Source organism: Asterias amurensis, chromosome 5 (assembly GCF_032118995.1).
Source record: "Asterias amurensis chromosome 5, ASM3211899v1".
Classification (NCBI taxonomy): Eukaryota; Metazoa; Echinodermata; class Asteroidea; order Forcipulatida; family Asteriidae; genus Asterias; species Asterias amurensis.
Window position 1 is genome coordinate 2,655,056 of NC_092652.1, and position 22,071 is coordinate 2,677,126.

At 37.1% G+C, this 22,071-nt stretch overlaps 1 protein-coding gene across 1 annotated transcript; it reads right to left on the reverse strand.

Annotated features, from left to right (window-relative positions):
- Window positions 1-3,819: 3,819 nt before the first annotated feature.
- LOC139937524 (proton-coupled zinc antiporter SLC30A2-like) lies at window positions 3,820-21,891 on the reverse strand. The gene is made up of 7 exons (XM_071932697.1): window positions 21,079-21,891; window positions 18,567-18,713; window positions 17,263-17,416; window positions 10,634-10,964; window positions 9,983-10,088; window positions 8,921-9,055; window positions 3,820-6,791 (listed from the first exon to the last, which is right to left on the reverse strand). Exons 1-7 carry the CDS (start codon window positions 21,506-21,508, stop codon window positions 6,643-6,645), a joined length of 1,452 nt encoding a protein of 483 aa, XP_071788798.1. The 5' UTR covers window positions 21,509-21,891; the 3' UTR covers window positions 3,820-6,642.
- Between the last annotated feature and the right edge of the window lie 180 nt (window positions 21,892-22,071).

The following is a 22,071-nucleotide window of genomic DNA, read 5'->3' on the forward strand; positions in this document are numbered from 1 at the left end:
CTGTACTAAGTATTGTAGTTTTCGAGAAAGAAGTATTTTTTCACGAATTTGATTTCGAGACCAGAATAGATTATTTGAGGTCCCGAAGTCAAGCATCGGAAAGCACACAACTTCGTGTGACAAGGGTGTTTTTTTCTTTCATTATTATCTCGCAACTTCGACGACCAATTCAGCTCAAATTTTCACAGGTTTGTTATTTTATGCATGATAAGTTGAGATACACCAAGTGAGAAGACTGGTCTTTGGCAATTACCAAAGGTGTCCCAGTGTCTTTAAGGTAAGGTCAACTCCTGTTCAAAACGACTCAACCACGTGCGTTTTTTACTCAAATATCCTTGCACTGCTTGTTAAACATTCTGCAACTCGTGCATTTATTTTAACAACTTCCATACCAGTTAAACTGATGATGTATTTGATATCATTTTACACCCAATGTAGAGTTAGAGGACCTTGGGTCAATAATTCCATCAGGATATTATACACGTTTGAGGGAACAGCTTGCGTACTGACGATAAAATGGGTCAAACTGGAAAACAGGGAACTGAAATGAATACAATGAATAACGAGGACAGTGGTAGCATTTTATGATTTATAACCAATATTAACAAAACTGCGTGTTTTGAGCTTTCGTATAGAAGAAACTACGTAATCAAAATGGGGGGAAAAGAAAAAGAAAAAAACCCAATTAGATTACAAAAAAAAAAATTTTTTAAAAAGATGCAAAACAAACCCTCATTGAAAACGGCTCCTCAGCATTGGTCCCACAGGGACGTTGCAACCAAACAGGTTCCTATAGGGTTGAACAAGCTATTTTCATAGATTCATGCTGTCAACAAGTTGATCAAAATAGCGACAATTTGAGACATCGCAAAATCACACCCTATTTCGATGATGCCAATCGGATAAACAAGCCTATGAGAAAACGACAAAATAAAATCACATTTTCGTTGTTTTCACGAAAACGGTGAGCACAGACTTGAAGACATAATATCCAAATTAATCCACGGTGTGTTATATCGAAAACAGCAATTTTATAATTGGTCTCTTAAAGACAGAGTACACTATTGGTAATTGTGAAAGACCAGTCTCCTCACTTGGTGTATCTCAACATATGCATAAAATAACAAACCTGTACAAATTTGAGCTCGATCGGTCGTCGGAGTTGCGAGATAACTATGAAAGAAAAAAACACCCTTGTCACACGAAGTTGTGTGCTTTCAGATGCTTGATTTCGATACCTCAAGTTCTAAACTTAATGAGGTCTCGAAATTAAATTCGTGGAAAAATTACTTTTTTCTTGAAAACTACTCCACATCAGAGGGAGCCGTTTCTCACAATGTTTTATACTATCAACCTCTCCCCATTACTTGATACCAAATAAGGGTTTGTGTTAATAATTATTTTGAGTAATTACCAATAGTGTCCACTGCCTTTAAAACCAATAATAGCCATACTTTGGTTCGTGGTATTGCCGCACTGCGTTCTGTTTACATTAATAAGGGCTATTGTGTTGAGACTCTTTAAGGAAACAATTTTGATAAACAAATTGGCGCCAAACTCTAACAACACGTGGGTAGAAATTATTGAACGGCTCTGTCGATGAATATGGGTATAATTTTTATACGGAGGACATTCAGGAATTAAAATTATATTAATTGTGTTTTAATACCGTAAGTTTTTTTTTCCGGCTGATTACAACAAAAATTCATTCGGTTTGACATCCAGCTCACTCAATTGTTTTTGAAAATAAATGCACTGGCGATTAGGAAAATAACAGTAAAAAGAATGATTAATTTAAATTTCAACAGTTTAGCATATTATTTATAATAATTCGAAGTCATTATGTCATTCGGGGTCAAATCGTTCAGTTTTGTTGGTCAAAGTTAAATTTACATTCATCAAAACAAAAATTTACATATAAATATAATAGTAGTTGGTTATCTTAAAAGTAGAATTTCAACTGAAGAAAGGTGAAAATGTAGCCTTTGACTGTCTACAACACATTACTTGCACGTTACCTAGTGGGCCTATAAAGGCTTTCAATCACAAAAAACTTGCTTAGCACATAAAAGTATAGCTTAACAAGAAACAGATTACCAGCCAAAATTACAGAAAGTTTAAACTGGTTACGACTGGTGCCCCACTGAATGTTTGCTGAGCAAAGAAAGTTGTTAAGAGTTCTGCACAACAATTATGACATGGTCCTGAATGAATGAGACAAACGAAGTCATGTGTTCGCGGAAACGAAACTGACATGCAATAATGGCAGCTAAAACAACAAGCCAATTTTGAATGATTTAAGGAAACATGCGTGATTGATTTAAGGAAACATGCGTGAATGTGAAGTTTTTGCTAAAATTGACGGGGAACACCTGTTGTTTTTATGTAATGACACTGCAGGGGAAACTGGCAAGGACGAGCTGTACAGAGATTTTGTTTTCATTATTTAATTTTTATTTCAGAAGTAGACAGTGATGAGTTCACCATTGGGCATCAGATCATCATGTCGAAGGCAAGTTCATTCCAGATTTAAATTTTGATCAGCATCGTGATGTAAATAGCTGATTACAAACGACTGAGGGCGCATGTTGAATTACTGAATGTATGGGTGCGTTCGTTTAGCTTCCCTGGGTCGACCCCGGCGTGTGACGTTTTTTTTTTTTTTTTTTTTTTTTTTTCCAGGACGAACGTGTGCAGATAGTTACCCACGTTCGTCCTGGAAAAAAAAAAACGGCCACACACCGGGGTCGACCCAGGGAATCTAAACGAACGCACCCTGAAGTAGGTAAAAAAAGCATCATAATGGAAATATCACACGAACTTTTTTTGTAGAGAATCCAATTAAGAAATTGAAAAACCCGTTAGGAAAACCCGCGCGGTCGGTTAGGGACTGAACAAACTAATCCACATGCAAAACCAAGGCCCCCTCCGGGATTCGAACCGGGGTCCTGGAGGTGATAAGACGACGGGGACGCATGAACCACTCCACTGTGACGATCGAGCAAACCTGACTACCCGACTCCCAGCTTAACACTGAATTTTCAAATAATATTGTCGCCTGATCTTTGACTTTATAAAGATGAGATTTTGAAGAGTCAAATTTTGAACTTTTGAAAACGATTATTAATATAAGTGTCCCCATAATTAAAAATGGGGTTGTAAACATATTTTGATTACACGGCTGTGGAGAGTCTGGTACCCATCTTACTTGTCGGGTCATGCCAACAGTGCAAAAATGAGATAACACTCCAGATGACAGCGTACACTAAATTACTCATAAAATTCATAGTTACTACCTTCATGGCAAGAGTCGGATGTTCGTTGCCGTCTGCCCTTCCAATTCGATCCCCGACGAGCCATTTCCATTTAAATACCGCGCCCTCGATCAGTTACATCCATCCAGTCAAACAAATTAATAGTCTTTGAGAAATTTGAAGACACTGCACTTCAACAGCGCCCTCTGTTGTCATTGTACATGCACAATAATACACATTGATTGAACTTGACATAAAAGAGTAAGCCAAAGTTTGGTCAAAAGTCTGTACCACTACATCTTCTTAAACCAGAAACACTCTGATACTTAAATCGAGAGCCTAAGAAGAAACATTCCATCTGAAGTTTTGGGTAAAATTGATATCCAGTGCAATTAATTCGTCACTTTGAACAAGCAACATTTCAAAAATCACCCCTAAACCAACAACCCCAGAACATTATTGCCTTAAAAACAAAATGGACACTTACTGTGATCATGTGCTGATCCAAAAAGGGTTGGAATTAAAACTTCCATAAAGAATAGTCTTGCAAGTTATAAGCATTTCTTTATTTTATTTATCATTCATCATCATTATTTACAAAATAATTATTAATAATTTCAAAGTGTACTTTGCACCACGATCAATTAAATTACCATATAAATTACAGTTCAACACAAAAACCATACCTTGAAAAGACAAGAAGCAACTGTTTAACCACCAACAAGTATCTTAAAGCATGCATAAGTTTTTGACTGAAAAGCTCATTAAGAAAATTACAAGGGAGTTTAACTTTGAACTCCCGGTTTGAGATGTACTTTTTCAATACTTCCTTTAAGTGTGGTCTTAAAATAATATATATAACAAATTATGTTTAGACTTTATAAAAATCAAATACTTTCTAAAGTACTTCATGTTCACAGTGACCATTATTTGCTTGCTGGAACAAACTGCCTTCAAACCTAAGTATATATACATAATGTTTTTTTTATCATCGATTGGTTTAAAGGAACATGTTGGTCTTTGAAAAGCGTTTGTAACCGTTTGTTATAAAAATGCATATGGTTTAGAAAGATGTATTAAAAGTAGAATACAATGATCCACACAAATTTGCCTCGAAATTGCGTGGTTTTCCTTTTACTTTGCGAACTAACACGGTCAGCCTGTCAAAGGTATATTTCCACAACCACATTACTTTAAAATGAAAATTTATTCAAAATGATTTGTACAATCGAGTAGTCCAAAGTTGCTGTAAGTTAATATTGCCATTAATGTTTAGAGTGATAACCTAACATATTATTCCATTTCAGAGTGATCTTAGTACATGTACTAACAAGTTAGCACCTGAAAATCTTCTTTTCTGCTCAACAGTAACGCCAGTCTTCTCTAAATAATAATAATAAAAAAAAAAAAAAAAAAAAAAAAAAAAAAACCAGATTATTTTGTATTGATACAGGCTGCGTAGAAGATTAATTATGCCTGCATTTCTGAAAGACAGTTAAAATAATACAGATCAAAAAAAAAAAAAGTTGTGTCTCCTGCAGGCTTATAAAATAAGCTTCTCCTAACAACATGAACAAGAATTTAAAAGAACCACAATGTATTATCATAATAGTACTCAAGGACCGCACCCTTGTCTTTGTTACTGTGCACTGACTACATTAGAAACTACATGAGAAACTTTGTATTTTATAATTGCATAGGTACAGTTATTGCTCAAAATGTACATCACTCTGATTATTTATAAATCAATTACAAATTCGAGCTTAAAATATTTGGAATTTTAGCGTTGAGTAATAATGAATATTTTAATTGTGCTCAAATAAAGGCTTCTATACAAGCTTCATAAGGGCAATGTCACATAATATGCCAATTTACAAGCAGCCAGATTCAAGTAATCTCAAAGGAGGAAAAACCCAACGTTTTAGTTTTCATATATTTATTATGTATATTTTGGATTCATACAACTTGGAAAGAAAACTGCCGCTTGTGCTGCAGAAGTGTTCCTTTTCCATGGAATGCAGGGCCCAATTTCATAGAGCTGCTGTACATGTGAAATCATGCACACCTTAGGAAACTGTTCCAGTACAGTCAGCAGAAACAGTGCTAACCATTAAGCAGCGCAATGAGATTGGGCCTCCAAGTTGCCTATAAATATTGGTCCATGTACATGTAATAAGCTCTCGAGGCTTGCACTGCAGATGCATCGATTGTCCTTGGGATAAAATTTTATCCCCAAATTGCAAACTTAAGTCCAGAAGATGATCAGAGCATACTGATCGAAATGTTGAAACCAATGGTTCTTTTTAGAACCACCCCAACTCATTAGAGATAGTCATTACATGGTGTTACCACAAACCTTTCCATATCGTATTTCCACCATGCAAAGTTTCAAATCCTACTTAACTTTAGTCCAAATAAGGGATTATTGATGGCTAATCATGGCCAAGCAAATTCCAGTGGTTTAAGTTATCGGGGTGTGGGTTCGAATTCCAGTAATGACACTTGTGTTCTTGAGCAAGACATTTGCTTTAATTGTTCCTCTCCACCCAGGGGTAAATGGGTACATGTAAGGGCAGTGATGGTTCTTGTGATTGATTTAGCTTAGTGCGCTACATACTTAGCATCACAGGCTACATACTAACAAAGGAGCTGAGATGTTTTAAGGAATGATACAAGAAACAAGTTGCTGGGTCAGTTGATCCAGTGGTTGGATTCTCAAGAAACAAGCTGCTGATAGAAATACATTCAGATTGATGTTAGATGCTGGGCGTGGCAACATCCCTACGCTTCAACCCAAGCAACATCTTTCTCATTTAATGCCTTTGAGGAAGACTCTGCTTGGGTTTTTAACATGAAAACATTGCCTTGTTTTCCGCCTTTACCACAAATCATTTTGGTCAGTGTGCAGTTGCTATACCAACTGCTTAAAAAAGAAAAGGCTGATTTTTAAATATCCTAATTATATTTTGTTCAATTCACTGTCCTTTTCAAAGTATGACATTGATTATTTAATTAATTGATAATTATACTAATAATATTGAACATTTATAGAGCACCATGTCTGTCAAGGATGACACTCATGACGCAAAAAAAACCCAAGAACACTGCCAAATACACAAAGACAAACAACCAAAGAGCAAATCTATGATTTCCACACAATAGACAGGTTTTGAGATGTGTTTTAAATTGAGAACAAATATCTGCTTATCTGAGTTGAAATGGGAGGCTGTTCCAAAGAGATTGCCAGACAATGCTACATGCAATCTTCATCATTCAAGTCAAATTATATCCATGAGTCTAGAGTCTTCTCCTAGATATTATTACATGTATTTCGCATGAAGTCTGAACCAGGCTTTGAAGGATGATGTACATGTACCATGATTGAGTTCTATATCGTAGGCTCCCGACATCGGCCGCAGTTGTTCATGATGTCTGGTTTGTAGTGCTCTACTTGGATCGTGGAGAAGACGATGTTGTACTTGTTTCGGATCAGATGAGATGCTTCTTGAAGAACCTGTTCACTATCTGTCCCTGCATCTGGAAGAATAAAACAAAAAAGATATATTGTTACATTTGAGTCACTCTACAGATATACCAGTTTTTGTTTTTGATTGATAATAATTTAACAATTTGGGGGGGCTAATCATCCTTTATCGCCGCTAAAAGCTGAATTGCGAAGGATGCGGCTGCAACGTGTTCGAGAAGCAGGCATGCAAGGGCGCCTTTTGCTGACAGCCACATCGACCCATTATGACTACGGAGCACAGCCAAGATTGAAAGTGGAGCCAAGGGAGGAAAACCGGATGGTCTGGAAAACCCTTGTGGCACAGCAGAGTACCAACGCACAACTCAACTCACATAAAATATGGCCCTGGCTGGGAATCGAACCAGGGTCACCTAGGTGAGAGGCGAGCGCTTTACGTCATTGATTGATTGATTGATTCAAGAATGGTATTTGGTCCATTACGCTGGCAGGATCAACTCAGGAACATGTCCAAATTCCACTTCATTAATAATATCGAAGTCATATACAGCGCACGAATCTACCAAACAAGGTACTCATGGCGCTGAGTATATACAAACTTTAAGAAAGATAGGTTATTGCAGTGATGGATTCTGAGACCCAATGATGGATTCTGAGGCCCAATTACCCTCATTAGGCAGAACAACTAGCTACGAACATATTTGAATGGGGACGCGAATTCCACGGAGGCCAACGGACACCTTTTCCTAAGCTGAAGAGAGAAGCGATTTAGTCCTTTGAAAAAAGACTCAAATTCTGGTAGTTAAGTCATGAGGGTGTGGGTTCGAATCCCTATCATGAAACTTGTGTCTTTGCAAAACCATAATTTCCTCTCTCCACCCAGGGGTAAATGGGTACATGTGAGGGTAATGATGGTTCTTAAGATTGATTTAACTTGAAGCTCTACATACTAGCACAGGCTGTATATTCACTGGGGACCTGAGATGGTTTAAGGAATGAAATAAAAATGGCCCAGTGACCGGGGTAATGATGTTGGAGCGCCATGAGTGTCCCCGAGTGATAGATTTGAGCGATGTATAAGGGCCTTGTCACACGAGGCAACTTTTGCAGTCAACTTGGAGGCAATCAACTCAGTGTATGCTACAGGATCACTTTGGTAGCACATGAGTCAATTTTATAACACTGTCTTACGATCCACAAAAGAAAAATAATAGCATTCAAATGGGAATGCCTTTTCTTCTTGGAGATTTCCTGGAACAGGTTGCACGTAAATTGCCTCTAGTAATATGACCCTAAGAAGCCACTAATATTATTATTGTAAAATTGTTAGATTCTTAATGATTACATGTACGTTCATTCTATTTCTGCTCAACACAATACATTGACTAGCTATTTTGAAAAGTTGATCGATATTACCTACATTTGTCGTTAAGTCATCAATGTTAAAAAAGCAATCCAAATTAACCGACCTCTTGTACATTGAGATCTCGCGTAGAACCGTGACCTCATATTCTATAAATAGATCACTAAAGCTGCATACACCTCATCCGACTTGACACGATCAAGTGAAAAACATACCAGCATGCAGAGAAGGTATTTGTTTAGTTATCACTCTTAAAACTAATTGAAATAAAAGATTGTGATTAGAAGCTTACAGGAGCTTTCGATACAATGAAGCTTTCTGGGAACTATTTCACTTTGAAGTGGGTGTGTAAGACACATATGTATCAGTTTTTATGCCCCCAAATTTGAATCCCAGATTAAGGGATTATTCTTTTTGAGTGGGCATATTCTCTAAGGATTTTTTTAGAGATATCTAAAAAAAAACACGCCCACCTTTGAAATGAGACTTTCACCATTAGTTTTATTGCATACACGTACATCTACATGTACACACAGCTGTGTTTATGGTGTCAACCGGGAACTTCTCTTTGTTCTCCAATTGTTTTTCAGAAGTCCCCATTGGTTCTGTACACAAAATCGGATCAAGGTTGTCCTCTGTGTGACTTTTCCCTGGATCCCTTTTGCTAAAGTTCTCGATTTAAATGCATAGACATGCCCATAAATGTACATATGTGTAGGATAAAAACAATCCAACAGTTCAAAAAAAACAAAGGTATACTTTGCCTTGAAACTGTAAATTGAAGGTAGGTCGGTACCTAACAAAAGATGTTTCACTCACCAACACACAGGTGGACGGCCATTGCAGCCTGATTTGTCGTCAACGACCACACATGAAGACCATGGGCCATTCTTACATGCGGTAAACTCTTCAAATCAGCTCTTAAATTTTTAATGTTTATGTGTTTTGGAACACCTGAAATTTAAACAAAGAAAAAAGAATCATATACAAAAACTTCTGAAAGAGATGACACTATACGGCTCTCTTAATATTCATGCATGACGTCACAATTCTTACCCAAAATGAGGCCATAGACGCACGTCCACCACCACTTGCAGTGGCTGCGCTATGGCCTTGTTTTGGGTTAGAATTGTGGCGTACTCATGCATAAATATTAAGAGAGGCCTATTGACCCAATGTCATAGTCGGCTACTGTCTGCCATGCTTTACATTTTGGAAGTCTCCATGAAAATTCCAGGGTAAGCAAGTAAATGTCCTGTCGGCTAAAATACAAACTGCATCACATATAACGCACGAGGACAATACCTCAAATGGGGCAACCAAGATTATCTGTCTAGCTGCTGGGCAAACTCGGTGGTCTATTGGTATTGTGTTCTGCAATGGCAAGGGTTGTTGGTCGAATCTCACCCGAGTAATATGCTGGTTATTTTTTGTCACAGAACTCAGTAATAGAGCGCAGTCACCCTGGGTTTTTGCTGACCACTCTATGGGTTTGATTGGCTGAGCTGATGTTTAGGTATCAAGTTCTGGCGGCTACATGTAAGTCAAGAGGGTGTGGGTTCAATCTCATTCATGACACTTGTGTCCTTCCTTGAACTGCAATTGCTTCTCTTCACTCAGGAGTCAATGGGTACCAGTGAGGGCAGGCATGGTTTTTCTGATTGATTTAGCTTAGAGCATCACTAAATGTACATGTATTATACATGTGTGTACATACTTGGCAGCACAGGCCGAGATGATTAAGAAATGAAAACAAAAGTGCCCAACGATAATAATGCTACAGTTCCATAAGCGTCACCAAGTGACAAGATATGAGAGGTACATGTATATAACCAGCCATTATTATTATATTATTTATGTTATAACTCTGGCATGTCATACCTTCCATCAGGACTTGGATAGCGTCTCTTAAAATCAAGATTGTTGTCACCAAAACCAGCACAGAGAAGATAAATGTACAGATTGGATCTGCAATTTTGTATTCAGGCTGTGGAAGAAAACAAAAATAATTACCAAGATCAGCTATTAATAAAATATTTGCTAACCTTTGCATAATTTTAATCCAAATTAACCTTTAAACTTAGCTAATGGTCTGACATTTTGACTGCTTCTCGAACACGTTGCAGCTCTTATTAGCTGAGAGTTAGGATGATTAGCCCCCCAAATATTATTATTATTATTATTATTATTATTATTATTATTATTATTATTATTATTTCTCGAAAGAAGACTCTGCATTTATACCATCGGACCTTTTAGTTGGTAAGTTGTTTGCAACAGCTAATTCCAAGGAATTTTCTTCTTGGTAAAGGGGCACCCTATGAGTAAATTGAGGTCTTGAAATCAAATTTGTGGAAAATGACTTCTTTCTCAAAAACTACGTCACTTCAGAGGGAGCCGTTTCTCACAATGTTTTATACTATCAACCTCTCCCCATTACTCATTACCAAGTGAGGTTTTATGCTGATATTTTTTTTAAAGGAATTACCAATAGTGTCCACTGCCTTTAAAAAACCATTAAAAAACTCTCACCTCGACTAAGATAATAACAGCTGCGATACAGACACCAACGCTCTGTATCAGATCACCCAGTATATGTATAAATGCTGCCCTCACATTCATGTTCCCTTCGGACTTCTTGGGTTTGGCCGGATTCAACTCCTCGTCCGTGTCCGCATCCACAATCCGTATCGGATCTGCTTGGATGCTAAGAGGCTGATCATCTCGGTCTTCTTGAAGAGTCTGGTAGGGAGTGTTACTCTCATGATCCCCGTTGTGACTATGACTGTGGCCGTGGCCTCCCCCTCCCCCTAGTCCTCCATGGCTGTGGCTGTGCCCGGTAAAGTGCAACACGGCTGCAAGTCTGTGTAGGGAATAATAATAACATTAGTCTATTTTCTATACCATCCACCCTGGTAATAGTTAAAAAGCAGGACAGTTCTTTTCAGAACTGAGAAGTCTCCCGAACCTCCGATTATCTACTCCGCGGCAGTAGAATAAAGCAAGACAGTTCTCTAAGAACAACTCTACCTGGCAAGTAAATACACACATAGTGTGACCGCAAACCAAATATACATTGATACCTCACCATGCAATGCCTCAAATCCTATATAATAAAACATGAAAAAGGCTTCTTAGGGGTAGCTACAAATCCGTCACTCAGTGACGCTCAAAGCGCTTTAATTCAGTATTTTTCTGAAAGGTGTATGTGGGACTACATGTACATGTAGTATTACTGCAGATTACTAGCCCCCAGGAAGTTTTAGTAGCCTAAGGACCTTGTCACACGAGGCAACTTTTACAGGCAACTTGCAGGCAACCAACTACAGTGCACGCTACAGGACCACTTGGGTAGCACATGAGTAGTTTTTGAAACAATGTCTTATGATCTCCAAGAAAAAAAAAAGGGAACATTCAAATGTGAATGGCTTCTCTTCTTGGAGATTGCCTGGAAATGGTTGCCTGTAAATTGCCTCATGTAACATGACCCTTGGGGTGGATTTCATAAAGAGTTAAGACCAGTCTAATCTTGAGTTAGGATGAGTTACTTGTCCTAACTTAGGACTAGCCTTAAGTTTTTAATATCACTTAGGACTAGTCTTAAGTTAGGACTAGTCCCAACTCTTTATGAAATTCAACCCCAGATTTTAAAGGAACACTTTGCCTTGGATCGGCCAAGTTGGTCTTTGAAAAGCGTTTGTAACCGTTTGTTATAAAATGCATACGATTAGAAAGATATTTTAAAAGTAGAATATAATGATCCACACAAATTTTCCTTGAAATTGCGTGGTTTTCCTTTAACTTGTGAACTAACACGGTCAGCCATTTATGGGGGTCAAAAATTTGACTTCCATAAATGACCGTGTTAGTCGACGAGGTAAAAGGAAAACCACGCAACTTTGAGTCATACTTGTGTGGATCATTATTTTCTACTTTTAAAATATCTTTCTAATCATATGCATTTTATAACAAACGGTTACAAACGCTTTTCAAAGACCAACTCGACCGATCCAAGGCAACGTGTTCCTTTAAACAAATTGTCATTTGCATCTTGTTGATTTATTAAATAAGGCCTTATAACATTATAATAAGCCCTTTGAGAAATGAAAAAGAAAGTTGTTGAAAAGCAGTTTCCTCCTTTTGACCTTTTTAAGTATATTAGCAGGATATTAATTACTTCAATAATTTGTAATAGTGCTGGTACAAGCTTAATAAAGTAATAAAACTGAGCGTATCATTTTATAGAATGTTTTATGATGAGCGCTTTATAATCTTTCGGATTTTAATAATCTTTCGGATTATTTCAAATGATTCATCCAGTTCACAGTGTTTGACATTACAGTCGTCAGAAAGAAAAAATATTATTTCTTATACATTTAATTTGACAAAACTCTCCTTGTGTATGTCAGTTATTCATCAATCCCATTAAATATGTTAAACAACATAATATTTTTCACAAATTTTAAATTAATAAAAAAATTCATTTAATAAAACAAGTTGAATTTGATTTCACGTGCACTTTCAAATTATGAGTGCCTGTGGTCCTTCTACATGTATTGTTTTCAAGGCACAGACTAAAACAATTTACATTAAAACTGCAATTTTTACATTCCTCTGAATCGAACCATGGCAACAAAATCTTGACATGAAACGCCATCCACCTTGCCTAGATGATAATTTGTTTTTCTGGTGGGGTACAATGCATGTCAAAGGTCACTACTTAAACCTCGAACAAAACATTTATTTTCCTTTTTCTACATTGTAACAGCAATGACTTTAGTTAATCGCAAAGTCAGCGATGTCGCAAAGTCACTTTTGTGAAAACGGCCCCTTGTGTTTAGTATCATCTACATGTACATACAGAGTTCAAGCTGTTACGCAAGTTGCAGCTAATTAATTTCAGCAGAAAAGATTCCTTCATTCATTAAGCAAACAAAATAGCAGACAAAAAAAGACTGATTTGTTTACAGTTTAAGTTAACCATAAAAGTATTATACTTGTGTACTGAAGTATGTACATATTTTGTTTTCAGATATCAATATAAACCACAAGGAAAAAACTGACTGGGTAAATTTTTGAAATGATTTTGGGGTTGAACAAAGAATTTACTAAAGTGGGATTCGAACCAACGACCTCCGGATTTGAATGGGAGCACGTTAATTCGGAGGTCGTTGGTTCGAACCCCACTCTAGTCAATTCTTTGTTCAACCCCCAAATTATTTTGTTTTCAATTGTTTTCTTAGTGATTGGTTTTTGATTGTTTTCAACCTTTGTAATATTGCATTCGTTCAAACATCAGTTTCTTGTACATGTACATGTTCTTGGCTTGTCTCCATCACTACATCTGTTGAAGTAGGTGTTGCTACACAAGCTCATCAATGCACCTTTGGTGGTAATAAGGTCTAGTCTTTCAGTGCTAAACCACTTCTTCTTGTGTGCAATTAATTGAAGTTGTAAAGATTAATTAAAGAATAATAAAAATGTTGATTATCACGAGGGATTTTATATATTTTTTAATGCAGGTTGTTTCTCAGAAATTCACATCGCTCACATTCAAACCCCATCCCTTCAAACTCCAACAACAACAACAACACCATGTTTTAATTGATTTTGTCGGATTAAGGATTGTCAAAGTAAAACGATCACTGATGTGTTTTTTTTACATATTTGATGTTTGCACACGTGCATTTCAGTGCTTTTAAAAGGGTGATACCTGTTCTAATAAACATTTTTGAATTGAATTGAATTAAGCTTTAAATGTGATACCACCCTAAAATAAGAGTCCAAAAGGGCCCAATTTCATGAAGCTGTTTTGCAGTTGCCAAGTGACAAGTTTCTTTGCTTCGCATAAATTGAGTGGGGCATCTGTCAATTCTAGCTAGTAATCTGTTTTCTGTTAGTCAGTACTTTTACTGTCCCCAACAGGTCTTTCTGCTTACAGGCTGCCTTTATGGTTGGGTTGTATAGAGCTACCTTGGTGTTGGATTATGTTCACAAAGAGGATCTTACCAACCTGTAGATCAATGGAATTCAGGATGAATTGACCACAGGATGAAACCCCAAAAAGCTAATTGAGTTATCAACACGTGTACTTGGCTTGTTGAGTTTGTATACTGGTTATTGTAACCTGCTATTTCGACCCTGTCAGAGACTTTCCTCAAAGGTTTAATGACAGTACTAGTTCTATTTGTGTGTAGTCAGGTAGTGTTGTCATTTAGCCTAATAGTGGAAGACTATAAACATCAGGCCATTACTCTACTAGGGTCGAAACGTCAGGCCATTAACTTTTTAAAAACATTTATACATGTAGGTACTTTCAGTTGGTAAGCAGTTTGTGAAACAGCTTATACACTGTACTAGTTTCTCAATACATATAACCAATAACAAAATGTACTATTCATAGTACACACTGTATATTGTACATGGTTGGTAAGCAGATTGTCAATAAATATAATAAATAACAAAAGTTACTATACAATAATACTCGTGTAGTAGGCCAGGCCTACACACAGTATCACATCCTGTGGTAACCACGTTTCTGATACAATTTACATGTATCGCCATGTATGTAAAACAATGATCCATGGAAGTTGCTTCAGGAAGTGAGAATCCAACAACAATAGATAGTTGAGATGTTGATGTAATCAAACATGTGATACATTATTCTGGACCGTTTGTCGTTACCAAGAGTCCCATGAGGCAAGTCACATTTTCATAAAGTTGCTTAGGCGCACGAAAACAAGCTCAGCACAACAAATTGCTTGCCAGAACAGGGTCACCAGCCAATATACAAAAATAAATGTGACATACATGTACAATTTGTGACTGGCATCCTGCTCATTTCTGCTAAGCAGAAAATTGTTGCTTAAAGGAACACGTTGCCTTGGATCGGTCGAGTTGGTCTTTAAAAAGCGTTTGTAACCGTTTTTTATAAAATGCATATGGGTAGAAAGATGTTGTAAAAGTAGAATACAATGATCCAGACAAACATGCCTCGAAATTGCGTGGTTTTCCTTTTACCTCATCGACTAACACGTCGGCCATTTATGGGGGTCAAAATTTTGACTCCCATAAATGGCCGACCATGTTAGTTCGCACAGTAGAAGGAAAATCACGCAATTTCGAGGCAAACTTGTGTGGATCATTGTATTCTACTTTTAAAACATCTTTCCAACCATATGCATTTTATAAAAAACGGTTACAAACGCTTTTGTTTTGACCAACTCGTCCGATCCAAGGCAACGTGTTCCTTTAAAGCGGAAGCCATTGGACACTTTCAGTAAACAGTATTGTCCAAGGCACACCATGCCCACACTTTTAGGAAATTGTAAACTTCTATTGTCAGAGCATTTCCAGGGCACCAAGGCCAGGGAGCATAATGACAAATGCCTTTGATGCCTCAGTAAAGTATCATGCCTAACTGTTCTACAATGTTGTATTTTCAATCCAATAACTGTTTTTTTATGTCGTTGAGTCAAAGAGATAATAAAAACTGCATTATCTTAGCATAAAACAAGATGCTGTTTACATAGATTATCGATTGGTCGTTACATCTGGGCATTCACCATTGCCGCCTTCCGTTTGTTTTTTCTGATAACTGACTTTAGTGTCAATACAATTAGAACCAGAAGTTGTGCAATGTTTGTACCTTGATGTTTGCGTCGGCATAAAATGAGGGTCAATTATATAACCCCATGCTCATGGATGTCTAAGTAGCTGTTTATTACATAAAAACTCTTCCTTGATTATGTGACATGGGCCCAATTTCATAGAGCTGCTAAGCACAAAAACTTGCTTAGCATGAAATTTCTGCCTCCGTAAAAACAGGATTACCAACCAAATTTCCACATGATTTCCAGGATGAGCAAACATCAGCTAAATACCAGTAACAAGCAATATGCAACTAATGGACATTTTGTTGGTAATCCTGTTTTTATCAAGGAAGAAATTTCATGCTAAGCAAATTTTTGTGCTTAGCAGCTCTATGAAATTGGGCCCTGTTCATTAGGTCTGTTGATAGTTGCAAAACCAAACTGAAAGCACACCTTATGACACACCATTTTTAAAGCCATTATACACTTTCGGAACAGAAAAAAAAAAAAAAAAAAGTTCACAGATTAACAAATAACTTACGGTTTAACAGAAGGTAATGGTGAAAGACTTCTCTTGAAATATTATTCCATGAAATGCTTTACTTTTTCAAAAAACATTAAAACAATTATAAATTCTCGATACCGAGAATTACAGATTTATTTTAAACACATGTCATGACACGGCGAAACGCACGGAAACAAGGGTGGGGTTTTCCGTTGTTTTCTCCCGACTCCGATGACCGATTGAGCCTAAATTTTCACAGGTTTGTTATCTTGTATAGAAGTTGTAATACACGAAGTGTGGGCCTTTGGACAATACTGTTTACCGAAAGTGTCCAATGGCTTTAACTAACCTTCCTTCTTACATAGAGCAAGGACTCTTATTAGCGCCATGAACAGCCCTTGGTTTTATATGTTTTTGCCTATTATAAATGTCCATACAAGTTGGTACAACATTTTCTTTCAAGGTTCCATAAAAGGTGTCTTGAAAACTTCAATGAATGGTTTTCCAACAAAAAGACCTCGCCGAACACCAACAAGCTAAATACTTTAAACCAGAGATACAATATGTAGATAGATAGTGGGAAGTGTTTTCACGCTAAGGTTTCGTTTCCCAGTGTTAGCAACATGAACAAACTTGATACTTGACTTCCTCTAAAAAGGCGCCTGTCCGTTTTCAGATTTCTAAATTTCACAAAGCCGTTAAAATGGTTTTAAAAGCAGAAATTGCTTAGCAAACTTCTCTACCAAGCGGAAAATAAGAGGAGCACCAGTTGCAACAAAGTAAACTTTAAGGCATTTTGGCTGGTAACCGGTGTCTGATAAGTGCTTAGCAACTTGATGCAAATTGGGCCCTGTAAAGCCTGTAAGCACAAAACTTGCTAAGCAGAGAGTAGTGTTGCTTAGCAGAAACAGGTTACCAGCAAAATTACATTACGTTTGCAGTGTTGTGGCTGGTGCCCCACTCAATTTTTGCTCAGCATAGAAATATGTCAAGCAGTGTTTTCTGTTTTTTTTTAACAGCTCTATGAAATTGGGACCTGGTCCAGACAGAAAGATTGAACTTACAGTATATTGATTCCGAGTCCAGAACCAGCAGTAATCAGCATGATTTCACCATTGATTTCATAATCTTGGTTTATACATCTCATGATAGCGAGGTATACTAGAACGCCGGTAGCCAACCAGATAGTCAAAACACTTATTACAGCACCAAGAACCTCTGAAATTAACCATCAAATCAAACAAAATTAACAAATTAATAAAATTAAGTTCAAATTTGTCTGTTACTTATTATAGCATCAAGAACCTCTGAAACTAAACATCAAATCAAGCAGATAACAAACGGGGAGGATTTGAAACTTTGCACGGTGGAAATACGATATGGAAAGGTTTGCTATAACACCATGTAATGACTATCTCTAAAATGAGTTTGGGTGGTTCTGAAAAAAACCATTGGTTTCAACTCGATGTTTCGATCAGTATGCTCTGATTGCCTTCTGAAGAATAACAAATGAATAAAACTCAATAAAAATTTGTCTCTGTTACTTATCTAAAAGCAACAGGCACATCTGATATTAATCATCATAAAAAAATAATAACAAATTAATAACAGTAATTACTTTATGCATACATTATAACATGTGTCCTGCATGTACACTTCAAATTAAAATGATCACAATTAAATCCAAGGTCACATTATTATATTATTATGTCGTGGCCAGTCTGGTTCTGGCAGAGCGGATAGAGCAATGAACTCAATTTCTAGTGGCCGAGCCATGAGATTGTGGGTTTCAATCGCGGTTGTGACATTTGTGTCCTTGGGCACGACACTGTACATTAATTGCTTCTCACCACCCGGGAGTAATTCCAGACCATAAACTAAGATGTTTAACAACAATACATTAAAGGATTTTAAAAGTGCTGGTATCTCCATGTAGTTAAAGGAAAATATTTAGTTTTTCCTCTTACTAAAAAATAAAAAAAAAAAAAAATCCTACTAAGAGATCGCAAATTTTCCATCGAAAAATGAAAGAAAAGTTTGTGAAATAGGACTGATTGACAGCAAAATTATTTTGTGTAAAAATCTTTGAATTTTGAATTTGGACGAGCATGAGCCACTACTGGATTCTGATTTAAAAAAATATCAAAAAAGTTTGTTATATATTTGTTAATCAATCAACAATAAATAACACATTTTGGATAGCTTTGAGAGGGCCTTTCACTTCAACATAATGCACACACTTCAAATTTTATCGAATAACGCAACCCTCCTCCCGTCAGCAGGAGGGTTACGTTATCGCAACTCATATCCGATGTGTTTTCAATCAACAATATTTTAAAGTCATTTTGGCCAAAAGATTCTGACATACCAGCTCTGAAGTAACCGAAGGACATACGTGCAGTTGGGGGTCGTCGTGCAATCCACAACGCAAATAAACTGATGAGAAAACTTGTGAAGTCGCTAAGAAGATGAGCTGCATCCGTCATTATTGCTAAACTGTGAGAAAGGTAGCCACCTATTAAGAGGAAATAAATATAAAATAATGAATTTATGATCATCTGTGGAAATTTCTTTATTTGATTTAAATTATGTAAGCTTACTTTCATTGTCATTGTAGGCCTAGAATTTCATCTTCACAGGTGCAAATTAATTTAAAAAGTCTTTCTTAAAGACAGTGAACACTTTCGGCACAGAAAAAAAAATTAAAGTTCACAGATTTACGAATAACTTACAGTGTTTACAGAAGGTAATGGTGAAAGACTTCTCCTGAAATATTATTCAATGAAATGCTAAATACTTTTCGAGAAAACATTAAAACGATTATCAATTCTCGTTGTCGAGAATTACGGATTTATTTTAAACACATGTCATTACACGGCGAAACGTGCAGAAACAAGATGGATTTTCCCCGTTTTTTTCTCCTGACTCCGATGACCGATTGAGCCTACATTTTCACAGGTTTGTTATTCTTTATATCAGTTGTTGTGATACACGAAGTGTGGGCCTATGGACAATACTGTTTACCGAAAGTGTCCAACGGCTTTAAAGGCACTGGACACTAAATTGGTAATTACTCAAAATAATCATTAGCAAAAAAAACTTACTGTAATGAGCAATGGAGAGTATAAAACATTGTGAGAAACAGCTCCCTTGGAAGTAACATAGTTTATCGAGAAAGAAGTAATTTTCCAAGAATTTGATTTTGAAACCTCAGAATTAGATTTTGACGTCTCGAAATCAAGCATCTGAAAGCACACAACTTCGTGTGACATTATTATCTCGCAACTTTGACGACCAACTGAGTTGAAAGTTTCACAGGTTTGTTATTTCATGGTCATTTTATGCATGTTGCGATACACCAAGTGAGAAGACTGGTCTTTGACAATAACCAAAAGTGTCCATCAGTGCCTTAAAAGTAGATTCTGATACCAGTGAGTAAGGCCTAGAAACTCAATCTTTTAGCGATCAGGTCATCGTTCAACCCACACTGTCATTGACGCTAATTTAAAGGACACGTTCTTTTTGAAGGCCAATACCAGAGCAACAGAGGGCGTTTGGCTTCCTTGGAGGTGAAGCCTTCTTTCAAAGTCACAAATCCTGGTCTTCTCAGATCTACCTACAACTCTGAATCCCAGTGGCACCTTGTTGGGCTACATGTAGTATGGCTCTATTTTACAGCAATCTTATCATAGTCGACTATAAGTCTATATGAAAACACAGGTCTTAAAAGAGAGCCATACAAGCAAGGTGGACTATTCTTATTCGAATATAAAATAAACATCTTGTTTATATTGTATAAATAAGGGAATAAAAGGGTATAGACAAGTTCTTACGCGGCCGTTTAAAGCTGGCAGGGTCGAATTGCCCTGCGATAAAAGCCCAAGCCAAAGGCTAGGCGAGGGCTTTTATTGCACGGTAACAACCCTGCAAGGTTTTAGAACGAGTCACTACTCTTTTATTCCCATTCATAATTGCCGTTTTGTTAAAAAAAGAAAAAAAAAAAAACTCACAGACACTTTGACAGTTGAAAATTTGAGGTTTGAAATATTTTCACAAAAACTTTGTGAAGAGTATGTATGTTGCCCATGGGTTGTGTGTATGCTGAGAAATAGGTTACAAGCACATGCACTCAGAAATAGATTAAGCGCTGTTACATAGCTATGAACTGCGTGTTCCACGTGATAATCTTGCGCGATGACACGCGGAAGCCAGCCGGTTATAAACACTGGTCATTATCAACCGTTTAAAGACCCCCACGTGACGCGCTCTCCACCAATATGAGTAGAGAAACTATCTGGGGTATTTATGAATTATCCTTTTGTTTGATAATTCTCTTTTAAAAAATATAAATAATGGTTATAAATAGAAAAACTTGCTGGTAGTTACCGCTACCATGGAGGAATAAATTATTCCTCCATGCCGCTACATTTTAACTTGTATTGATTTTTAGGCCTACATCTTATTCAATCAGAAGTAAAAAAGGAATTTAACCACGACTGGTCACTGGTGCAAAGTAGTCGTTCGCTGCACTTATTGATACCCTGTGAGAATTTAGAATTTCAGCAATTGAAAACAAATGAAATCATTATCAATATGTTGTTCTGCCTGAAGTAATTTGCAGTGTAAATCTTTTGTATCAATTTATAATTGATCCAAAAGCTAGTGCAGTGCGGAGAACTATGAGTACTAAAAGATAAAATTGGCACTATTTATGAGAATTTGTAAAGAAAAATAAATTAAAGACAGTTCTAGCTCTACGACTATCTACGTTTAGCTACTTTTCTATTCTATTTTTAATAATGTAGTAATATTATTATAATGAGGTTTTCGAAATTTGTCAAAAAATAAATAAAATAGATTTAACTTTACACTTGGCATACCAACAAACTCTCCAATCATAAATATCAAGCACACGGCCGCAGCAAAAATGAGTTGTTTCTGTGCTCTTATGTTTGTGGACATGTCGGCACCGGTCCCTCCTGGGCCCAACAAGGCGGCGTGACAGTGGTCAGTGCTCTGCTCCAATTTGGAGTCCATATCCAGGGGAGGGTCATCTTCTGCTGAGCTGGTGTGATTCTGTGTGTTGTTGGGAACAATCCTTACACATGGTGATAGTTCACTGGCCATGATTAGTTCTGAATTATTGGCACGTTCACTTTCCTGAGTTGTGTTATATCTAGCACCACTTCTCCGACTTAGTTGCGATGGTTCGCCGGACCCTCCTTCTTCGAACTTTTCACCGACAACATCCACAAGTAAAACTGTGCCACCGAAACCTCCACTCTGCTCATGTGTAGCTGTTCCATTCATGGCTTTTTGACAAAAACTAAAGCAACTGCACACGAGTCCTGCCACACATGGTCAGGCCCACGTCGGAATTTGGACTTCGGACCGTCATTTTGAGGTCCACACTTTACTTAGACTTCAATATGGAGTTCCACTGCTCAGGAACGAAGGAAGTAGTGCAAAACGGGTCGTAGTCTCTCGACACTTCGGTGGCAGATTTTCAACTGAAATACTCAAACAATACCGAACCGATTATGGAACAGTCCCTTTTCTAGAATTGAACAAACAGAACGAACAGAACTAGCCCAACTTTTGGTTGATGGTTGATAGAAAATAATTCATTTGGCCATAAATAATAATTGTTCTGAAGTTCCACGCGTAATAATGTTTGTTTTGTACACACACGACTTTAGAGACATCAAGTCAAAGTTAACAGTAGTAACAACCTCTAAGGGCACCAGTCTATACGCTGCAGCCCTAGTTGCATAAAAACAAGATTAGTATCCAACTCAAAATGACACTTCTCGCTGTGTCCGAAACGACGACTTCGGCTACAGCTACGTCTAGATCAGCGCGTCTACCACCAG